Source organism: Mastacembelus armatus, chromosome 5 (assembly GCF_900324485.2).
Source record: "Mastacembelus armatus chromosome 5, fMasArm1.2, whole genome shotgun sequence".
Lineage (NCBI taxonomy): Eukaryota > Metazoa > Chordata > Actinopteri > Synbranchiformes > Mastacembelidae > Mastacembelus > Mastacembelus armatus.
In genome coordinates this window covers 25956426-25977800 of record NC_046637.1, presented here as the reverse complement: position 1 = coordinate 25977800, position 21375 = coordinate 25956426, and the positions used below count along the sequence as shown (strand labels likewise).

The following is a 21375-nucleotide window of genomic DNA, read 5'->3' as shown; positions in this document are numbered from 1 at the left end:
ACTTTTTCATTTGTCGCACATTTGTCCTGATTATATACATCTGGCAGCAATAAGGACCTTGTTAGACTAGTTGTAGTTCAGGGACTGTGAATACACTATGGACTTTAATTGCTCCGCAAAAAGAATCAAAGCTGCATTACATTCTTGCATATTCCAATGAGTTGCAGCGCATTGGCACAGAAATAATACCAATAATTACAGTTGCTTTTAAAGGTTGAGCAAAACGAACCATGTCAGTATGTGACACAAAAAAAAACACGGGCCACATATTTGCAATTGGTCATGTAATTTCTGGTTTTAGCAGTGATGTGGGACCCTCGGTACAGGGGCAGACTGCATTTAGAGAAGGTGTCGGCTTGTGCACAACGATAGATGGACTGTCTCATCTGCAGACGGTGACATTTCCATCGTGTCCCGCCTATAAGGCGTGGAGCTGCCTTCTTCCCAAAGTATTTCAGTGGAGAGAGAGAGAGCTACTGAGAGCATCATCGATGGCCCGGGTACAGGGTGAGTAACACTGAGCATCGACATTAGCAGCTAGTTAAGTAGCCTTCGCTATAATACAGACAGAGCCCGGTAACGACGGGGACATTGTCTGAAAAACCACCGGGCTGCATCATGACCGCAATGGAGGAGCAGGCAGGGACTGGCTGGATGACTGAATAACATTAGCCGCCTTTGGGGGGGGGGAAATACCGCTGGTACCGGCTGTAATAGCGAGTCAGTGTGGCGTTTAGTGTTACCTCCGCACGGACGATAACGAGACATAGTTGTGTCTGCACTAACCGAGGTTTCATGTACCGATATTATCACGAGTTGTGGTTGATTTCGCTGAAAAACCACAAGGCTCAAACCGCAGCATCAGTTGGTCCCCTCGTCCCTGTAGCTCCAGTCCTGTCGTGTCTGTTGTGGGGCCTCAAAGCTTTTCATGAGTTGGCCACGTTAACGTTAAAGCCTCAGATAAAATGGTTAAAATGAAATACAATAGTTAAAATGAACAGTTTTCACTGAATTAACCATAACTGCTAACTAACTAAGGGAAACGTCTGCGAGCCAACACACAGTCCATCTCATGTAGCTAATCCGATGGCTGCGGTCTCGTTTCACGCCAAATAAATGTCAAATATTCCGCTAAAACCTTGTTGTGAAGAGAATAAAACACGTTTATCACAGTGTTTTTCCCCCCACTCAGTGAGCAGTCATCTCCCAATACGCGTCTCATTACCAGAGGGGGCGCCACTCTACATATTCAACAGTTTAAGTTAAGTTAGTTAGCTAACTAGCTATGATAAAAGTTAGGCTTCTCTCAGTCTGCAACGTGCGACCCTTTTATTTCAGTCAGCCGCAAACCACATCATAGGATCAGTAAGATGGCGTCAGTGGAAAGTAGCTGGTGGGGGCAGGATAAGCTGGGGGTGTCTTTTGAAATGACACGGTGGGGTTTCTTTTCAGGCTGCTGCTCCTTAGCAGCTGTTGCTATGCTACACGTACCACCACAGCGCGTGCAGTCCGGAACTGGTCCCAGTACAGGTGACAGGGCTGCAACAACAACAGGATCAGGGGGGACAGTTCCCATCACTTGCAGCGGCTCTGCTCTGTAACTCACACCACACAATGAACACCTTTCTAATGCTGCACAGGACATCAGGAGCAGGTTCACATCACATGTTATGTGACTGCAGGAGAGACCAGGGGAGAGTGACAACAATAACTGCAGATGTGGCAGCTGAAGGGTTCACTGCATGCTGCCTCACTTGCCTTACTCTCTGCAACGCCTAAAGAAAGCTGTGCCTGTTGTGGAAAAGGTCTAAAGATGTGCAATAATGCTACTGACTCCTGTTCAGGAAATAGAGCTGTAAATAATGTCTTTAATGATGGCTTCATTCATGCTGTTTCTTCAGTTACTCGGTCCTGGCACCCTGCACGCTGGTTCACTCACACATGGCTTACTGAACACCTGAGTGATTGTTACTATTAGCAATTTAAAAATCATTATTGGCTTTCTTGCTCACAAGTAGAAATTAATTGCAGTTTACACAACATACTGTTTTCTGGCCAGTTGGTGTGATCCAGTGTTGGACTTCATGCTGTATATTTGCAATACTGAGGTGATACCTGTTGCAAAATTAAATTTTTGGTATTTAGCTGAACTACAGTGGGTACGGAAAGTATTCAGACCCCTTTAAATTTTTCAGTCTTTGTGTCATTGCAGCCATTTGCCAAAATCAAAAAAGTTCATGTTATTTCTCATTAATGTACACTCAGCACCCCATCTTGACAGAGAAAAACAGAAATGTAGAAATTTTTGCAAATTTATTAAAAAAGAAAAACTGAAATATCACATGGTCATAAGTATTCAGACCCTTTGCAGTGACACTCATATTTAACTCACATGCTGTCCATTTCTTCTGATCCTCCTTGAGATGGTTCTGCTCCTTCATTGGAGTCCAGCTGTGTTTAATTAAACTGATTGGACTTGATTAGGAAAGGCACACACCTGTCTATATAAGACCTTACAGCTCACAGTGCATGTCAGAGCAAATGAGAATCATAAGGTCGAAGGAACTGCTCAAGGAGCTCAGAGACAGAACTGTGGCAAGGCACAGATCTGACCAAGGTTACAAAAGAATTTCTGCAGCACTCAAGGTTCCTAAGAGCACAGTGGCCTCCATAATCCTCAAATGGAAAAAGACGACCAGAACTCTTCCTAGACCTGGCCGTCCAGCCAAACTGAGCAATCGTGGGAGAAGAGCCTTGGTGAGAGAGGTAAAGAAGAACCCAAAGATCACTGTGGCTGAGCTCCAGAGATGCAGTAGGGAGATGGGAGAAAGTTCCACAAAGTCAACTATCACTGCAGCCCTCCACCAGTCGGGGCTTTATGGCAGAGTGGCCCGACGGAAGCCTCTCCTCAGTGCAAGACACGTGAAAGCCCGCATAGAGTTTGCGAAAAAAACACATGAAGGACTCCCAGACTATGAGAAATAAGATTCTCTGGTCTGATGAGACCAAGATTGAACTTTTTGGCGTTAATTCTAAGCGGTGTGTGTGGAGAAAACCAGGCACTGCTCATCACCTGCCCAATACAATCCATACAGTGAAACGTGGTGGGAGCATCATGTTGTGGGGGTGTTTTTCAGCTGCAGGGACAGGACGACTGGTTGCAATTGAAGGAAAGATGAATGCGTCAAAGTACAGAGATATCCTGGAAGAAAACCTCTTCCAGAGTGCTCAGGACCTCAGACTGGGCCGAAGGTTCACCTTTCAACAGGACAATGACCCTAAGCACACAGCTAAAATAACAAAGGAGGGGCTTCGGAACAACTCTGTGACCGTTCTTGACTGGTCCAGCCAGAGCCCTGACCTAAACCCAATTGAGCATCTCTGGAGAGACCTGAAAATGGCTGTCCACCAACGTTCACCATCCAACCTGACAGAACTGGAGAGGATCTGCAAGGAAGAATGGCAGAGGATCCCCAAATCCAGGTGTGAAAAACTTGTTGCATCATTCCCAAGAAGACTCATGGCTGTACTAGCTCAAAAGGGTGCTTCTACTCAATACTGAGCACAGGGTCTGAATACTTATGACCATGTGATATTTCAGTTTTTCTTTTTTAATAAATTTGCAAAAATTTCTACATTTCTGTTTTTTCCTGTCAAGATGGGGTGCTGAGTGTACATTAATGAGAAATAAAATGAACTTTTTTGATTTTGGCAAATGGCTGCAATGACACAAAGAGTGAAAAATTTAAAGGGGTCTGAATACTTTCCGTACCCACTGTATGTCCTTACTGTGGAACTGTCAAAGCTACAGCTACGTGCGTCTTGTCATAGTGTATTTCCTAACTTACAGTATATGCAAAATAACTAGGTTATATCTACAGTACACAGCTTTATTAAGGTCTTTTGTCATATGTTGTGAATTGTGGCTTTCAAACATTGAGCAAATATCTAGTTTAGAGAACACACAAGGCGTTATACTGCAGCTCTTTCATTTTTAGGAAGCAAGGATAATTTGGCTTACTTTAGAAACAGCATTAAAAACACTAGATTGGATAGGAAACCTTAAACATTTTGGCATACTGTCCAACCCCACAGTTAAATAAGTGTGTTTTATAGTTAACAAGACAACAGTATGTAGTGCATAACTTTCAGGTGAGCCTTTAGCTAATTGTCGGTGCTGAAATCTGCAAATTAGTACCGGAACTTGAGTCCTGGTGGAAAAGTTTTCAGCAAGGCAGGCACAGAGATCACATGTTACGCGATGTGATGGACAGTCTGCTTGAAGGTGCGGAGGCGGTGCAGTCTCTCCATCAGATGGCGGGTTGGAAACTGAATTTAATTGGCAGTTTTCACTGTGTGTCATTTGCAGAATTTACCTTAATATGCTACAGTAATGCATATATTTCCCCTTATCGCACCATGTTAAACTCTGTTATGACAAATTATGTGGAGAGTTCAGTTCACTGATTCTGTTGTTCAAAGTTGTTGCGTTAAAAAGAATCAGGCATGCTTTTTATTTGTAGTACTCCAGATTTATCCCAGCTTTGAGATGTTTTCATCATGATACTCTGACAAGTGAGGCTGTTTTCTCAAAAAATATCTGTCGGAGAACAAAATATCTTTTTTTTTATGGGTGATCAAAGTATAAAAGTGTCAGAGCCAATGTTGATGTAAACTGTCAGGAGATCATATTTATAGACTCAGACAAACATTGAAACTTCAGAAAGAAAGTGCTGCAGTGCTAGAAATGCACTATAACAATGGTAAATCCCAGGGGAAGATGATCTTCTTCTCAGGTTGGTTCAGGAGGGTTTTTTTTCTTCCGTAACAGTTTGGTAGTAATTAAGATTTTTTTTCTTCAGATGAGCTGCTCTAAGCCATACAGCATGCTTTATCCTGAAAGGACCCTGAATGCAAAGCGTCTTTTAGAGAACAGCAGTGTCTTTTCATTTTTTACCATCTCCTTGCAGTCATCAGCAGAGTCTGTCAGACAGCTTTTCACGCTCCCTTTATGTCAGGCCAGAGAGAGAGAGATCTCTTTCTGCTGCCAAACACCGGTCCCTACTGCGTTGTTCTTACTCTTGTATTTTAGAGTAGTCATTATAAATAATTAAAACTGTTTAATAAGCGTCTGTGTTGCTGTGAAATTTTGTATTAAAGGTAAGGTCTTATAAAGTCGATGGAGAAACTGTGGAAATGTAAATGTGAAATCTGTGATCTGCATTAAGAGATAGGTAAGATGTTATTAAAGTGTGAACAGTGACCTGGGATTTTGTAATAAATCTTTGAAAAAGCTCTGAGAAACACCGAGAAAACTCATTATATTTATGGATAATATTAGATTAAAAAATACTGAGTGAGACATTGGAGAGCTGGAAAAATAATTTTGTCACTGCTCTCAGGAGGCAAATTGCAGGATGACAAAGCTGTTTTGAATGATGAATTTCTTGTTCTGTGGCATGCAACAAATACAGTATATTTGTGATAAGCTAAAACTGGCAGATAATATCCACCAGGCTGATACATATATATTAGTTGGGCTCCACTGTTATTTTCTGACAGGTCTAGCCATGAAAGAATTGTGTTTGCCTTTTTATTCCTTCACAACAGAAACACAGTTTGATGCCTCCACAGTTTCAGTCAGAAAAGGTTGCAGAGAGGTGGAACGCAAATAGAGTGTAAACATACTCGGTTTATGTATTAGCAATAATGTGCAAATGTAGTCAGAGCATCAAAACACAGCAGACCTCAGTCCTGTAGGCAGGAGGCTTGACCCAGTCAAGATATGTACAGTGTGCGTGTGCGTGTATGGGGGTGGTTTTGTAAAACAGTCGTGCTTATTGATCCTTTCACTGACACATTCAGTGCAGATGAGAGAAAATGCAGAGATGTAGCATACTTCTTCTTCTTCTGCGCTTTAAGGAAAACAAGGTTCTGCACTGACATGACACTGTGTGGGTTTGTGTGTTCACAGGAGAGCTGATACACTGGTTTATACAACAGAGCTGTGAGAGTGACTGACCCCCTCAACACTTCTCCATTAGGTGATGCACTGCATAACCTCTAGCTCATGTTATTTTGAAGTTACAACCCAATCATGGTTTTACTCAGCTATGGTCCAAACATATAAATATACATATACATTTAACAACAGAATGATACTTAAACTGACACATTTCATTATTTATCTTTTGTAATTTCATGTCATTTCATATTCACATTCAAATGCAGTTCACTGTTGATTCAAATGTATTCTGAATAAACATATTTTCAACAGATGAAGTAGTGTTTAAAGAGATTAAAACAAATGTCACTTCTCTTCTTCAGGGTGCTGCAATACCACAGCCATGCCACCTCCAGCTGACATCGTAAAGGTGGCTATTGAATGGCCAGGTGCTAATGCTCAGCTCATAGAGATGGACCAGGTATCTACTCAGATGTGCTTTAGCTTTGGAGACTACAGGAAAATGCCTGCAGTGATCATCAAAACAAATCTGTCCTCATGAGCATTAGATTTAAGGAATGTAATTTTTCTTTTTAAATGTATGAGGTATATGATAATACGGCATGATGATTTCTTTCAGCAATTTGATGTAATAATTTTGCATATTTGCAATCCGTTTTTATGTTTGCAGAAAAGACCTTTGTCCTCAATAATACGGGAAGTGTGTGATGGGTAAGGATCACGCTTACACATTTTTTTTCTGATAATTTTTTACTCTTTGTGAGTTTCTGTTCATTTGCCAATACATTGAATATTCGTAGAGTTGCAAAGTATTATGTTCTTTAGTCATCTTCTGTTTTTGACCTAAAGTGAAAAAATAATCCATCGCTGTACATCAGTAACCACTTTTGCCATTAATCTCCAGCAGAGATTTTTTTTTTATTATTCTAACCCAGAGGCACTCAAGTGACACTTAGTTATTCTTTATGAACACTCTTAATCAGGTCTGCGTTCAGACACAACAGCCTGTTTTTCCTGTGTATTTATGACAAAGCCTAGACCTTTAAGGTGTCTGTGCCACCTACAACAGCATGTCCAGAGAAAAACTGTTTTGCTTGTTCTTATGTTTGGATTCTCAGTAAGTAGAATGAGCGTTCTGTGGTTTTGATCGATGCAGGGTTGTGTGGTAAAATAACTCATAACGTCAGTTACCCCTGCTCTTATCATTATATTAAGTGTGTTACCTTGCAGTAAAGTACGTGCATGTGTATAATAATAAAAAAAAAAACACTTGTGGAAAAAAGCTATTAAACGTGATGACCAGTTCATTCACAGTTGATGCAGTTGTATAGTTGTTACAGATATATCACAGCACCTTAGTGCTTCACACACTGGGATAATCTCGGGCTGTGGATCCCTTACATAACTGTTCTTACACACCGTTGTGACTTTTATCTGTCCACATTTCTTCTCATGGGTTGACCTTTGGTTTTGGGCTTCACTTATGTCTTTGTGTTTTATATTTGCTGTTTTGACATGTAGTGATGAATATTGCAAATTTTTATCTCAACCATCCACCTCTTGGCTGTGCTATCTACCCACTATCTCCCTTTCCATCTGATACAGAAAAATGTTTGCACTTTACTGTTAACACCCACTGAATAATTCTCCTCCACAATCTCTCAGTATGCCACTTGTGTAAAAACAAACTTCTGCGGGGAGCAAACTGACTTTCAGCCTTTTGTTCTGGCATACTAGAGTATGTTGCATTATAACAGAACTCCACTATGTTCCACTGATTTGGTAGTTGGTGTCTTAACACTTAAAATGAATTTAACTTTTTCTCTCTGTGCTTCTCCTCAGATGGTCTTTGTCAGGATCTGAGCAGTTTGCTCTGCGTTATGCTGATGGCCCTCAGCTTTATATAACTGAGCAGGTGAACTTCACTGTTTTCTTCCTAACCTTGTGTTGATCACATTGGAATTGTGGTCGAACTTGTACCAAAATGCCTCCTTGATTATCTTTTAGAGCCGTGGTGAAATCAAAAACGGGACCATCCTTCGATTAGCTATTTCACCTGTGAGTCACCTTTACTCATATTCCTGTTCAGTTGTGCATGTCGTTAGGAAGTTTTGGCTGTTAATTCAGACAAGTGCACTTCACATCATGGTAGGAGAGCATTTCCTTTACAAGGGTGAGATGAACTGAGGTGATTTGTCATGACTGATAGCAGCAGCATCTGACACACACTAATAATAACGTATGGTAAAATATTCTAATGCTGCCCTGCTTCCAAGTGCATTTTGGGGACACCCCCAACATCAACACACTAAAAGTGCTGCCACAGCGCTTATTTTTTTAACAGATTGTAAGTCTGTTGAGGCAGATTTGTGATTTTAGGGTCTTTAAACAGAATTTGACTTGACCAAATGTTTCATGGAAGTCATATCTTTTGTGGCTGACAGGGGCGTGCTGCTCGTCAGCTTCTGGAGAGGATCCAGTCCCACGGCATCGATGCTCGTCTGGAGGCTCTAAAAGAGCTTGCCAAGCTCTCCGCAGACCCAACTTTTGCCACAGAGTTCATCAATATGGAAGGCATTGGGACACTGGCTCGCCTTGTAGAGAGTGGCACCCAGTGAGCCCCATTTTTTGTGTTAGCAGTAATAAAGCATATTGATGACAGTGTATTTTCAGTGACTGTGCTATTATTGTACTGTACTAACCTGGATGCATTTACTTCCTTCAGCTTTGGTGAAATGCTGGCCTTCACTCTCACTGCCTTCCTGGAGCTAATGGATCATGGCATTGTGTCCTGGGACCTTATCTCACTGTCCTTTATCAAACAGGTACCTCCTCCAACAAAAGGTCAATTCATCTGACACATTAGAGTTTCATAGACATCCTGTCTGACAATTCTCCACTGTTAAACATTTCAAGGTTTTATTCTTTTTTATTCAAACACTTTAATTGCTTGACCTTCATTTCTTCCTACATGCCGGAAATGAGTAGGTGTTGTTGCCTAGCAACTCCTCACATTATTTGATGCTCCTTCGGTGTGTATGTGACTGTTCTTCAGAAAGCTTACATCTGACCTTGACAGTCACTCAAGGAAAACTTGCTGAACTCCTAAATTGGTTTTCTTTTACAGAAGAAGTGAACTTATCCTTTTGGAACAGACCTCCATTTGTTTTTCATCTTTCAACTTTATGACATTTCAGGATTACAAGCTTATATTGGAATGACACTTACATTGATCTCGGAAATGTGCAGCTAACATGTTAAACATTGACTTATCTCCATCTTGCTTTTTGTCCGTCCTCACTCAGATTGCAGGGTATGTGAACCAGCCAATGGTGGATGTGTCCATCCTGCAGCGTTCTCTGGCCATCCTGGAGAGCATGGTCCTTAACAGCCACAACCTCTACCATCGAGTGGCCCAGGAAATCACCGTGGGACAGCTCATCGGGCACCTGCAAGTGTGAGCACACACACATGCACAGGGGCATTTTGCACTCTGATATCGGGGGGCAGATGAGTGAATGCAGCAGTGTGGGGTAATTTCAGGAATGAAACGTAGTGGATATTTGAATGATTATTTGGCTCTTGCCACTATTTAAAGGGTGAGTTCAGGATTCTTGGATGTGCCCAACTGAACACAGAGGCTGTTTCTCAAATTTTATTAAAAAACCAAATCAAAAACCAATATCCTTGCACTGTTTCCCAGATTCTCTTTGTTTTACTGAGTATACAGCAAATTTAACAATAACACACATTCAAAATTGTTAATTTGAAAGAGTGGCTTCTAAAAATCCTGTACCCACCATAGGCGATATTAATAGCAGTGAAGGTAGGGTTAAGTGTAATGTAACGTAGCTGTTAGCCTATAGTTTGAGCTCTGATTGAAAATGTGTGGGACAAGATGCTTCTAACTGATTGTTATGATAATGGGTAATTCTTCAGGTCAAACCAGGAGATCCAGACCTACGCTATTGCCCTCATCAATGCCCTTTTCCTGAAGGCACCAGAGGACAGGCGGCAGGTTAGTGAACACCACTCGCAGCACAGTGCGGTGTATTAGAGGAAAGGACTTAAAACACAAAATAGATAGACAAAACTGGACTACTAATATTTCATCTTCATATTATCTCTAAAAGAAAACATTAGTCATGTGGGAGGGGAGGCGGGGGGGGGGGGGGGGGGGGGGGCGCCTTGCTGCCTTGCTGCCTTGCTGCCTTGCTGCCTTGCTGCCTGGCTGCTTTGCTGCTGATGTTTGCAGCAGTAAGTTATTTAAGGCTAATCTCATGAATAGATGTCTGTCTGCCAGCTGTCATGTTGTGGGTTCTGTTCGACAGTCATCGCTGTAATGACACACGTACTCAAAATAGCACTCACCTTCCTTTGAAGTTTGCACATTTATTAGCTGCAGTTATTTCAGAGTAGCTCATTGATGTAGACAAGCCATCCAACTGTGACTGAAGGATGTGACGGTTTGTCACGTAGACAAAGAGTTGGGAAGAAATTCAAGCAGAATGTGGTAATCAAAGATTTATTTATAGGCTAAATTCAATTGAAAAGAACTGTTCTCTGTTGAAATACTGAGTGAAACTTGGCTTTATTCATATCCACAGAAATACATATAAACATGACATTAAATTCAGTTTGAACTAACAGTCTCTCATAACAATCCAAACAATCTGGAATATCTTTGTAGCACAGACAAATGTTCAAGAACTAAAGGAGGGAGTGCTTCTTTTGATGTCTTCTGGTACATGAGTAATCACTCATTTGTCGGTGCTCTGCTCACACTGCAGTCATAACTTTGCTCCTGCTTACAAGGCATAGTGTGGTCTCTCATCCTGTTTCATCTGTCTTCTATCTGATGTGTTTCTAAAACAGGGTTCTTCATGTTGTACTGTAACTACATCTTAACAACACTTCTTTTCTATTGTGTATTAGAATGAGATTTAAATTGCAGGAGAACACACAGGATAAAAACATCGTATAGTAGAAGCAGACACTACAGACACCACTAACAAAAAGATGACATTTTTAAATTTGGATTTTACATTATAGATATTTATTCGCCACAAAATGCAACACATATATTCTGCATGTATAATAATAAATAGTTTTCAAATACAAGAAATAATACAAATACAAGATGACACTGATACCTGTGAGACAGGAAGTTGCTGTATTTGCCTTTATTTTTATTGTGGGCTTTTTTGTTTACAATGGTTGTCCTTGAACATGCATTTATATTCAGCTGCTGTCATTGACCACTGGAGGGCGAACTGAGTCAGTTCTAGTGAGATAAACACTAGAGTATACAGTACATACATACAGTACAGACTGTATGTGGTTGGCTCATTTAAAGTAGTTACTAACTACTAAATATGAGTTCAGAGCTCATTAAGTGCGTTTGAGTTAAATAAAGCAATAAAGCTGTGTCTTCAGTTTCGATGTCTTTTTTCATTACTAGTTAGGAAGGAAATGACAAACATGTCTGCTAAGGGGACCAGCAGAACACCACTGTGATTGTCATGTGTAAATGTTGGTTTCAAAATCGATTCCTCTGTGGATTGATACAATTTTTAAGTTCTGTTTTCAAAATCATTTGGATAAACCAGTAAATCCACAGTCTTCAGAACTCTCAAGGCATGCAAGACATATATGTGAGCTATATGTCTTGACTACTAGATGTTCCTATTTGACGTGATGCTGTCTCATGTTCTTATTCCGTTGCATGCTGTGCTGGTGATGTATCTCTGTATCTCATGATCTATGTGTGTGCACTCTTTGTTTCCATTACTTTTACACCCACGTCCCTCCTCCCACCCTCCAACCCGTAGGAGGAATATACTAACCCGCTGGAGCAGCACCTCACTGTGAGTACACATCCCTCAGCATCTCATACCATCCTCTCCACCCCACAGCCCTTCTCTTCCTTCACTCTAGCTTTTTCTGTGTCATGGAAAGCTGCTGCATAATCCATGCAAATTAAGATAGAACCATAGCCTGCTGCAGCAGCAGACAGACTCTGTTGACAGATTGTCATGTTTTGCAGGAGGTGTGAAGGGTAAATGGTTCAAACCTGTGATAGATATGTGGCTTCTCAGTATTCAGTAACTGTTAAAAAATCCCCATTTCTTGTAAGCAGGCTTGAGTTACTTCTGTGTACTGCTTTGCAGTGTACTAAAATGGCTTCCAACAATGGACCTGTGTGTTTGATTGTTGTATCTCTTACACTCAGGAAATGGCAAGCACCTTGGCACAGAAACACCTGCGATCCATCATCCTTAATGTGAGTATCAAGTCTGAAGCGATGTGAATAGCTGGAGCTTTCAGATAGCCGTTAAATATCCAGGTGAGAATACAGTAGTTGAGCAGTTTAAGAGATTGTGTGTATGAAACTAGTCACTATTAACACATTGAAAACATTTCTAAAATACAAAACATTACTGCTTAGCACTCTTTGAGACTATTCTGTGTTAGGTTTGGTGGTCACTGGGGCCTGGGAGTTCCATCCCTGAGACAAACAGTTCAAAAAGTGGAAACATACTCACTGGGAGAGCTTTTACACAGAACCAGCAAATGTGATATGGCATGAAGTCCATGAAGTGGAACAGAATTTGCTCTGAAAATAATTCCTTTTGGCACTGACTCCTCTGGAAGTGCTTGAGTGAACTGGCTGAAAATGTCAGTGAGTAAGACGCTGCGCTCCTGCGTCCTGGAGCAAGGAAACATCCTGGAGCTGCCGCAGCACTGTGCACTCTGATGGAACCAAAACCTGTGAATTTGTGGACTGTTTAATGAGACCTAGTTACATGTTCCAGGTTCACAGTGTCTGTTTTTTATCATCTGTTATAATGCCATATTATTTGCATCACTTTATTTTGCTTTTGTTTTGCATTTGATCATTACTGCAATTGCTTAACTTGGAGCATAACCAGGCCATAAAAATGAGAATTTTTTTGTCAAATGCCCTTCAGCTTGTCATTGGTGGACAATTTATTGGGCCCTTCCTTTTATATTTCAGAGGTGGATGTGTTTTGTGCTGTGTGATTTATTGTGCCGTTGCTGATCCAAAATTTGCAGCCTGTGTAGAGGTTCTGCTCCTAAATTAAGGTTCTTCTTTTGCAGCATGTTATAAGAGGAAACCGACCAATCAAAGCAGAAATGGCACATCAGTTGTATGTGCTGCAGGTATTGACCTTTAACCTTTTGGAAGAACGAATGATGACCAAAATGGATCCTAATGATCAGGTAAAGATTTAAATGATGATTTTTTTCAATTGATTTCCATAATGCTATATAAGCATTTTAAAACTGCTAAGGGCAACAAAACAATATTGAATGGTAATACTTTAATAGTAGTAAAATGTGACACTAAGAGATATCCTCTAAACTAAGAAACTAAACTAAATATATATATATGTCTTGACTGTCACAAGGCTAAGGCTAATCTCCTGAAAAAATAATCTTGCTTAAAGTTTGATAAAGCACCACAGGAACAGAAAACACACATTATCTTTCTGTGACTCAGGCCCAGAGAGATATTATTTTTGAGCTGCGCAGGATTGCCTTCGATGGAGAAATTGACCCCACTGGTACAGAGAAGAGAAAGGCCATGTATACCAAGGACTATAAGATGTTGGGTTTCACTGTGAGTCCCTACTCCAGATTTGAGTATCTTCTGGTTGGGAGTACTTGTAAAACCTGTTTATAAACCGGTTGAAGTGGAAGCAGTTCAGTGTTTTCTAACTGCTTTGCTGTTTCCTTGTTCAAATTGTTTCAAATGCAGAACCATGTGAACCCAGCCATGGATTTCACCCAGACTCCACCAGGAATGCTGGCTCTGGACAACATGCTGTATCTCGCCAAAGTTCACCAGGACACGTACATCAGGGTGAGGTTTGGCCTCAGGCATGACTTTGTTTAGCTCAGTCAGCCAGACTAAACACGTCTCCTCACTCGTAACAGATTGTCCTGGAGAACAGCAGCCGAGAGGACAAGCACGAATGTCCCTTCGGGCGATGTGCCATTGAACTCACCAGAATGTTGTGCGAGATCCTTCAGGTTGGAGAATTGCGTAAGTAGGTTTATGTTTGACAAGAGGTGCTGCTTCAGTCATCTTAAAATGTTTTGACATTGAATAAAGGTAGAGTCTTCGGGACCAGTGTTTGCAGAGAGTGTGACAGAAAAAAAAAGAGAAGAAGAATGCTTCTTTTACAACATTTATTACATTTAACAATTCATATGTTTTGTGTAGCTAATGAGGGCTGCAATGACTACCACCCCATGTTCTTTACCCATGACCGTGCATGGGAGGAGTTCTTCTGCGTTTGCATCCAGTTGCTTAATAAAACATGGAAGGAGATGAGGGCCACAGCTGAGGACTTCAACAAGGTCTGAGAATAAAGCACTCTCACATTCGTCTTTTTAGAACAACGTGTTAAATACGGATACACAAGTGTTTACATAAAATGATGATCTAACTTTATACCTGCTACACAACGTGTGAGCACCATCATTGTGAGCATGTCAGCATTTGCCCCCTGTGGCTAAGAGCTATCTCACAGAGCTATTAACATGATGGCTGCCTCTAGCGTGATTCTTGTTAAAATAAAACATTATTTTTTCAGATCTTCATACAGGGGTGCATTTCATTAGGTCCTGTAAAAAGCAGTGTTTGAATGTATTTTCAATAAACAGCAAATTCTATATGTGATGATGCTGAAGCATTTTACTTGTCATTTAGTTTAAAAGACGGTTATAGCATGTTGTTTACACTGGCTGACTGTCATTATTATACCCACCATCAGTGTAGGCTTGTTCAATATGAATGCGAGCAATGTCAGACTTCACATTTACACATATTTAGCCACTGTAGCTGCTCCTGCTTCTTCTGTTGTACATAATCGAGTGGCTCACTGGAGATAAAGATAAGATAAACTAGAGCAGTTATATTATATATATATATATATATATGTCTATCTCAATTGAAAATACTTTGTCCTGATGAACACTTTTTAAATGGATTGCTACAGTTATTGAAATGAATAATAATCTCTTGTTATAAAATCAGCCATCTTGTCCATATTTTATGTATTGATGCCTTTAGATGGGGAAAAGATGTCTGCCAACAGAGTGAGCTTCTAAATGGGAAAATAATGATTCTGTGAATTACAAATATAATGATATTCATGGCTTGCTAAAAACCAATGCAGGTTGATCTATAAACATTACAAGAGTAAGTTACATCCCTGCCAACTGATGAGAAAAACATTCTCATACTCCATACTAATATGGAGTGTATTTTAGTCTAACCTTCTTCAGTCATCTCGTGTATATGTGTGTGCGTTAACCTGATCAGGTGATGCAGGTCGTCCGTGAGCAGATCACCAGGGCTCTGGCGATGAAGCCGTCATCTTTAGATCAGCTGAAGAATAAACTGCGAGGCCTCAACTATTCAGAAATCCTGCGTCTGCGGCAGTCGGAGAGAATGAGCCAGGATGACTTCCAGTCTCCACCTATCATGTATGTCTGTCTGTACTACCTGAGTAATACTTTGTTATTATTAATGTTAGAACTTCAGTCTTCTTTTGGTGGCCAACTATGATCCTGCTCAAATATCAAGTCCCCACCTGCTTTGCCACTTTAATAGTAAAGAGTATAGTATTATATATGTTGTCTTGTGACTTTGTCCCTGTTGCTCATGCTGTGTCTGTGCTGCAGTGAGCTGCGGGAGAGAATTCAGCCTGAGATCTTAGAGCTCATCAAGCAACAGCGACTGAACCGACTGTGTGAGGGGAGCTGCTTTCGTAAACTGGGGAACCGCAGAAGGCAAGGTACATGCACTGTCAGTACAGTCCTCTGGCTTTTAAATGCTGAAGGAGCACTGCTGGTATTGACTCAGTTAAGCATGTGTTTCCTGTCTATTTTGTAGAGAAGTTTTGGTTCTGCAGACTCTCGTTGAATCACAAAGTGCTGCACTATGGGGACCTCGATGAGTCACCTCAGGGTGAAGTGCCTTTTGAGCTACTCAGTGACAAGAGTAAGACAAATTGAAGACTTTATTTCTCCAAGTGATTCTATCAACTCAGTTAATAAACTTTGCTTAACACACAGTAACAAGACCGTACTGTATCAGTTCATACTGTTACTAAACTTCACTACTTACTTATAAGCTTTTGTTGTATTTCCCACAGTCCCCGTCTCAGATATCAAGTCTGTGGTGACAGGGAAGGACTGCCCTCATATGAAAGAGAAAAGTGCTCTGAAACAAAACAAGGTAATATCATTATCAGCTGTTTTTATTGTTATTCTAGCCACATAGCTGTTCTCTTATTCTTTGCTTTCACCCAGTGTAGGAACAGTGTGTTGTTTGACCTATTTGATTCTTTTAGGAGGTGCTAGAGTTAGCCTTCTCAGTTCTCTATGATCCAGATGAGACGCTCAATTTTGTTGCACCCAACAAGTATGAGGTAAGTAGTTATGCTTGTTTATGCCCTGTTCACTGCTGATTTCAGCTTGTAATTGGTTTGTAGTATGCATGACCTCTGCAAGGAGAGCAACTGAGGCTCAAAGCTACACTAATCAATATTTTTTACATTACATTAACATACATTAACAACGTGTCAAGTTACTATGTATAGCGTGGAAGAGCTCATTTGTACTGACTATCACCTGTCCTTCGCCGCTGTGTGGTTCTGCTTTTATAAACCACAGCTTTACCTTTTGAATTAGTCTCTCGTCGTCCTCCTCCTGCAACAGCAGGCAGCTACTTTCAGTAAAACAACAATGGATGAACTCGCTGGATGCTCCTGTCCCAGCCTCAAAGAGCAGACGGACAAAGTTAGTAACTAGTTGGTGAACACACAAGAGAAGAATTTAGCAGCTACAGGGGCTGTGATTGGTGCAGAGCAACACTAAGCTAAAAGTAGCACAAACAACATGTTGACCTGTGTTTGCTAACATACTTGCCATGTCAATTTTATACAGTGGTAAAATGTTAATGCTAGTTTTACAGCTTGTTTTGCTGCCCCTCAGTGGCCATAAAATATGAATATGGCTTTAACCAAACAGCTTAGAGCTGGTGAAGACACATTATATTTGCATGACTCTTGTGGTTCATATATCATGTTGGGTTTTATCACTTACATAGGACAATAAAACTTCCTTTAATGGCAGTTTAGACACTTGTCAGATTCATGCATGTTCCACTGTGTGTGTATGTGATATTTTCGGGGCAGTACTGCATCTGGACTGATGGGTTGTGTGCGCTGCTGGGCAGAGAGATGGGCAGTGACCTGACGCGCAGTGACCTAGATACTCTCATCAGCATGGAGATGAAGCTCCGCCTTCTTGACCTTGAGAACATCACAATCCCAGAAGCCCCGCCCCCTGTGCCGAAGGAGCCTAGCTCATATAACTTCACTTACAACTACAGCTGAGGTGTGTGTGTCTGCGTGTGTGTGTAATGCATGTGTGTATTTGTCAAAGATGAGTATACTCAATCTTTTGACAAATTTAGCCGCAAATGTGAGCACCAGTAAAGGCTACAATTTTTTTTTTTTTTTTTTTACATTTTCTGGAGACTTCTCTCGTTCATGTTTGTGATGTTGTTTGGTTCATGAAATAGGAAAATTGTGTTTATAGCTTCACAGGAAGGTCAAAGGTCTGTTACAGTACAGTGCTCCTGGCGCTGGTAGAGATTCATGGACTAAATCTTATTTATCAGTGCTGTCTACAGAAAACATCTTTATATGTACTTGCTACTCAAAGGTAGAAAACTGTAAAGTTAAAAGATACTGTTCCCGATGGTGAATGTGGATGAAAAGATGTCAAATTAGTCTTTTCTTCAGTATATTTTTGTCAATTTGGTTTTACTGATCAATTAAGTCATGTGTGGTCTGTGTGGTAACAAAGAATGAAGTAGCTACCGTCCCACCTTAAAAACTGTGTTGATTATGACTCTGCCAGCCTGTGCACATGACGGACACAGTGAAATGTCACAGAGTAAGTGAGTAGGCTCGGGATTTACGCACTATTTCAGCCTGTATCTTGTTTGGAAGCCCTGTAGGAGGGAAAGTTGATGTCACTGAGGAATGAACATGCTGTTTCTGGTTATAGGATGGTCTCCCTAAGCAGATCAACATCATGTTCCTCATTTTTATCTCATTAATAATCAGCAGTTGTGTGTTCAACAGTTAAGAAAAAAATGTACAACTAGAATCCAGCAATAAAAATAACAAAAAACAGACTATTAATGTAAGGCGGAAGCACGTTAGATGCAAGGATAATACCTGGTTCTCACAATTTGTATTTACTGTCATCATGTCTGTCATACTAGGACAGAACAGTGTGGCCATAATTATATTCATGGTCAGTTAACCCTAATTGAATAATTCATCTATTTTAATTAATTAAATCTTTTTTTTGAACAATCTAAAAATATTTAGAATCCCTAAATCAACTGCATTCATAAAATGGTAACAAGTAAAAGTATTTTACTTTTTCTAGAGCCCAGTGTAACATATTTCAGTTAGTTGTTTTGTTTGACCGGTGGTCTAAAATAAAAATAAAATATTTAGTGGTTTATTGTAAAATGCTAACACAACTCACAAATCATCCAAAAAGCCAAATGATGGTGTTTGTCAACATTTTTGCCAATTAAACTAATCCAGCATTTCTGTTAGTCTGTTAGTCTGAATATAGTCTAAATATATCCCAGTGAACTGAAAATATTCTAGTGATAAGCGAAAAGTCCTGACGATGCTCTTGCTTATCCCACATATCTGAGTGTATAACTGTGTGAAGTTCTTGAGGTTTACTGTGTGTTGTTCATGTTAAGAGATGTAAAGATTAATCTCTATGTTGTGAGCTTTATGCTGATGGAAGTCAGGAACAAATCTCTGACATCCAACACATGAATGATGTGAAGCTTTCTTTTGAATCATAGTCACTGCATTGCCTTATCAGTCATACATTCACTATAGATTTGGGTAAGTTTGCCCTTTGTGAGCGGTGCAAGGGTTTATGGCACGTTATAACACTGCAATGTTTTTTTGTAGCAGTTATAAGGTCAAGTGTTTAAGGTTTTTACCTCCAAATGAAATCAACAATTGGTAACCCAATATAACATTGTTGTAATTTTATATATATACCTTCACCATGTAACAAATTATTTATAATTACAATTTTATGATGTGTTATAAAGTATTTACATGTACTGCCTCTCATGTGCCTACATGGACAACAAGATTAAAACAATTTATTTAAAAGGATTATATTAGGTTACAACTGTGTTAATTGTATGATAGCAAACATTGATTTACTGTTTGCTTTATATCTGCTACAGCTACATTATAATGTGTTAAAAACATTTATTCATTGTTCTTATATACTGGTTATAAATGTTGAATTGGAGTTTGTTTTAAAAAAGTCTACTTTTACATTCCAAGAGTGTTTGATGCCCTTGGTGATTGAATTAATCAATAGTTTTGATTTCTGACTCTTTATCTTACCGTGCACAGCAAAAACAGAACTCAAAGGGACGAAAGAGCAGCTCTCATTGACACTTTTAGTGAACATGCCAGAGGCACCAACCTCAAATGAATTAAAGCAGGTCAAAAACATCTGAGTGACATGGCCACGGGCACTGGGAGCATTTAGTTACTGCTCATGTATCATATGAGCATACAGGATTTTGTGCTTTGTATACAGTGATAAAAATTGTAGGACTATTGCTTGATGTCAGTTGTTTATTCTCATGGTTTTATTGGTTCTAAACCTTTTATGTATTTTATTTGTGTCACTTAAGGTCCTTTCAACTTCTAGTCTGGCGCTAATCACTGCTGTCATTTGTTAATGCAGAAAAGAAGTATATTTTTGTAAATTGAGTGTACAGTCCTATCAGCTGTGAAGAGAATGGGTATTAAACTAACATAACAGTCTCACTGTGCATCATGTACAGTACATTCAACTTGCTCATTACCGTGGATTGTTGTGTTACTCTTAAAAAATATTTTCACTTTTTTTTTTTTAAAGTATCGGCCACATTTTCATCCCACAAGCACCTCATACCGTTTATGAATAACACTCCAGCACCTAATGATGATGTCACTGTAAATGTAATGAGAAAAATTGCCACTGCTGTTAATGCCATTTGTGAAAAGCAATATAGTTGATTTTTTTCATTTTTCATATATTGTTTTTCTGTTCAGTATTTAACTGGTGTTGGAGTTTATAACTGCTAAAAATGTGATTTTATATTCCTTTTATTGAACTAATGCTGCTCTGATAAAAATAACTGCAGCTAAAATATATCATTAACCACAAAATACTACAGTAACTAAAGGGATGCTGCCTTGGACGTGGTAACAGTTAGACTAGGTTTTCGCATCTGGTAATTTTTTTCATGACTTCTTAAACTATTTATTTACATTTGCTAGTGATAGTAAAGAATGACATGTTGTTAGTGCGAAATAACAACATAAAATATGATATACATATAGATTAATGTATGTATATACAGTAATGTGTTGCCTTTTTGAAGGAGATGTATTGTTTTGTGTGAATAAATACAAAGTCTAACTACTGTTGAAAGTCACTTTCTACTGGCCAGTAATTTCCCTGTACTTGTTTGTGAAATTGAAGGATTAGCCTGTAATTAACATAAATTGAGGTTTTATTCAAATATATATAATTCTACTGAGCGTGACACTAAAGTAAACCAGTGTTTGTGTTGTCTTAAAGATAACTGACAATAAACCTGTGGTGTAAGAGAACTGAAGTGTTTTATTTAGGGAAGAGTAGCGATAGTGTAAAAATACTGTAACAGGTGTATTTTAATATACAGCTGCAAAGCAAAATCTTATGTTCATAAGCTTATCTTTGTATGGAAAATCTGTTTGTAATGTAACTAGCTACTTTAGATGTGAGTTACAGTTAAACATTTCCCTCTGAAATGTAGAGGAATCAGTATAAATTAAAATAAAATGGAAATACTTCAGCAAAGTGCCTGAAAATTAATCAAAGTACCACTAAAAATAGATGTATTTACTGTACTGTTAGTGTGTTACTTCCCACAGTGTGACTGAAGTCCAAAAAAGTATAATGCTAAAAAACACAAACAGCTTGTATTGATTGATTGGCCAATTGGACCTACACATGATACCTTTAAAGGGTAGATTCAAATTCTTTCCATGTCCTAATACCATCGTTGCATGACATATGTACACTGAAAGAGTTACTGGTTGGACTAATTGCTCTTCCTGTCCAAACTGTAACCTGAAGATATTAGTAGTGGGACACCGTCGCGAGCAATGGCAGACATGTGGAGAGGTATGATAATCATGCTAAGTGGGCATTTGGGGGTATTTATTAAGACAGTTGTGAAAAAAGTGAACCTATCCTTTAAGCTGGCT

The 21375-nt window shown here is 39.6% G+C and overlaps 1 protein-coding gene across 4 annotated transcripts; it reads left to right on the top strand.

Annotated features, from left to right (window-relative positions):
• The first annotated feature begins 472 nt into the window (after positions 1-472).
• elmo2 (engulfment and cell motility 2) lies at positions 473-20525 on the top strand. Of its 4 annotated transcripts, none has more exons than XM_026307751.1 (23): positions 473-507; positions 5975-6044; positions 6328-6425; positions 6636-6676; positions 7808-7880; positions 7973-8023; positions 8410-8579; positions 8691-8790; positions 9271-9416; positions 9905-9983; positions 11797-11832; positions 12198-12248; positions 13088-13210; positions 13491-13610; positions 13749-13853; positions 13928-14036; positions 14217-14353; positions 15321-15484; positions 15683-15795; positions 15894-16001; positions 16156-16238; positions 16354-16431; positions 17200-20525. In XM_026307751.1, exons 3-23 carry the CDS (start codon positions 6348-6350, stop codon positions 17398-17400), a joined length of 2166 nt encoding a protein of 721 aa, XP_026163536.1. In that variant the 5' UTR covers positions 473-507; positions 5975-6044; positions 6328-6347; the 3' UTR covers positions 17401-20525. The 4 variants fall into 4 exon arrangements, with proteins under 4 accessions (XP_026163536.1, XP_026163535.1, XP_026163538.1 ...); XM_026307750.1 differs by having other exon boundaries at positions 9271-9422; XM_026307753.1 differs by lacking the exon at positions 11797-11832.
• The last annotated feature ends 850 nt before the right edge of the window (positions 20526-21375 follow it).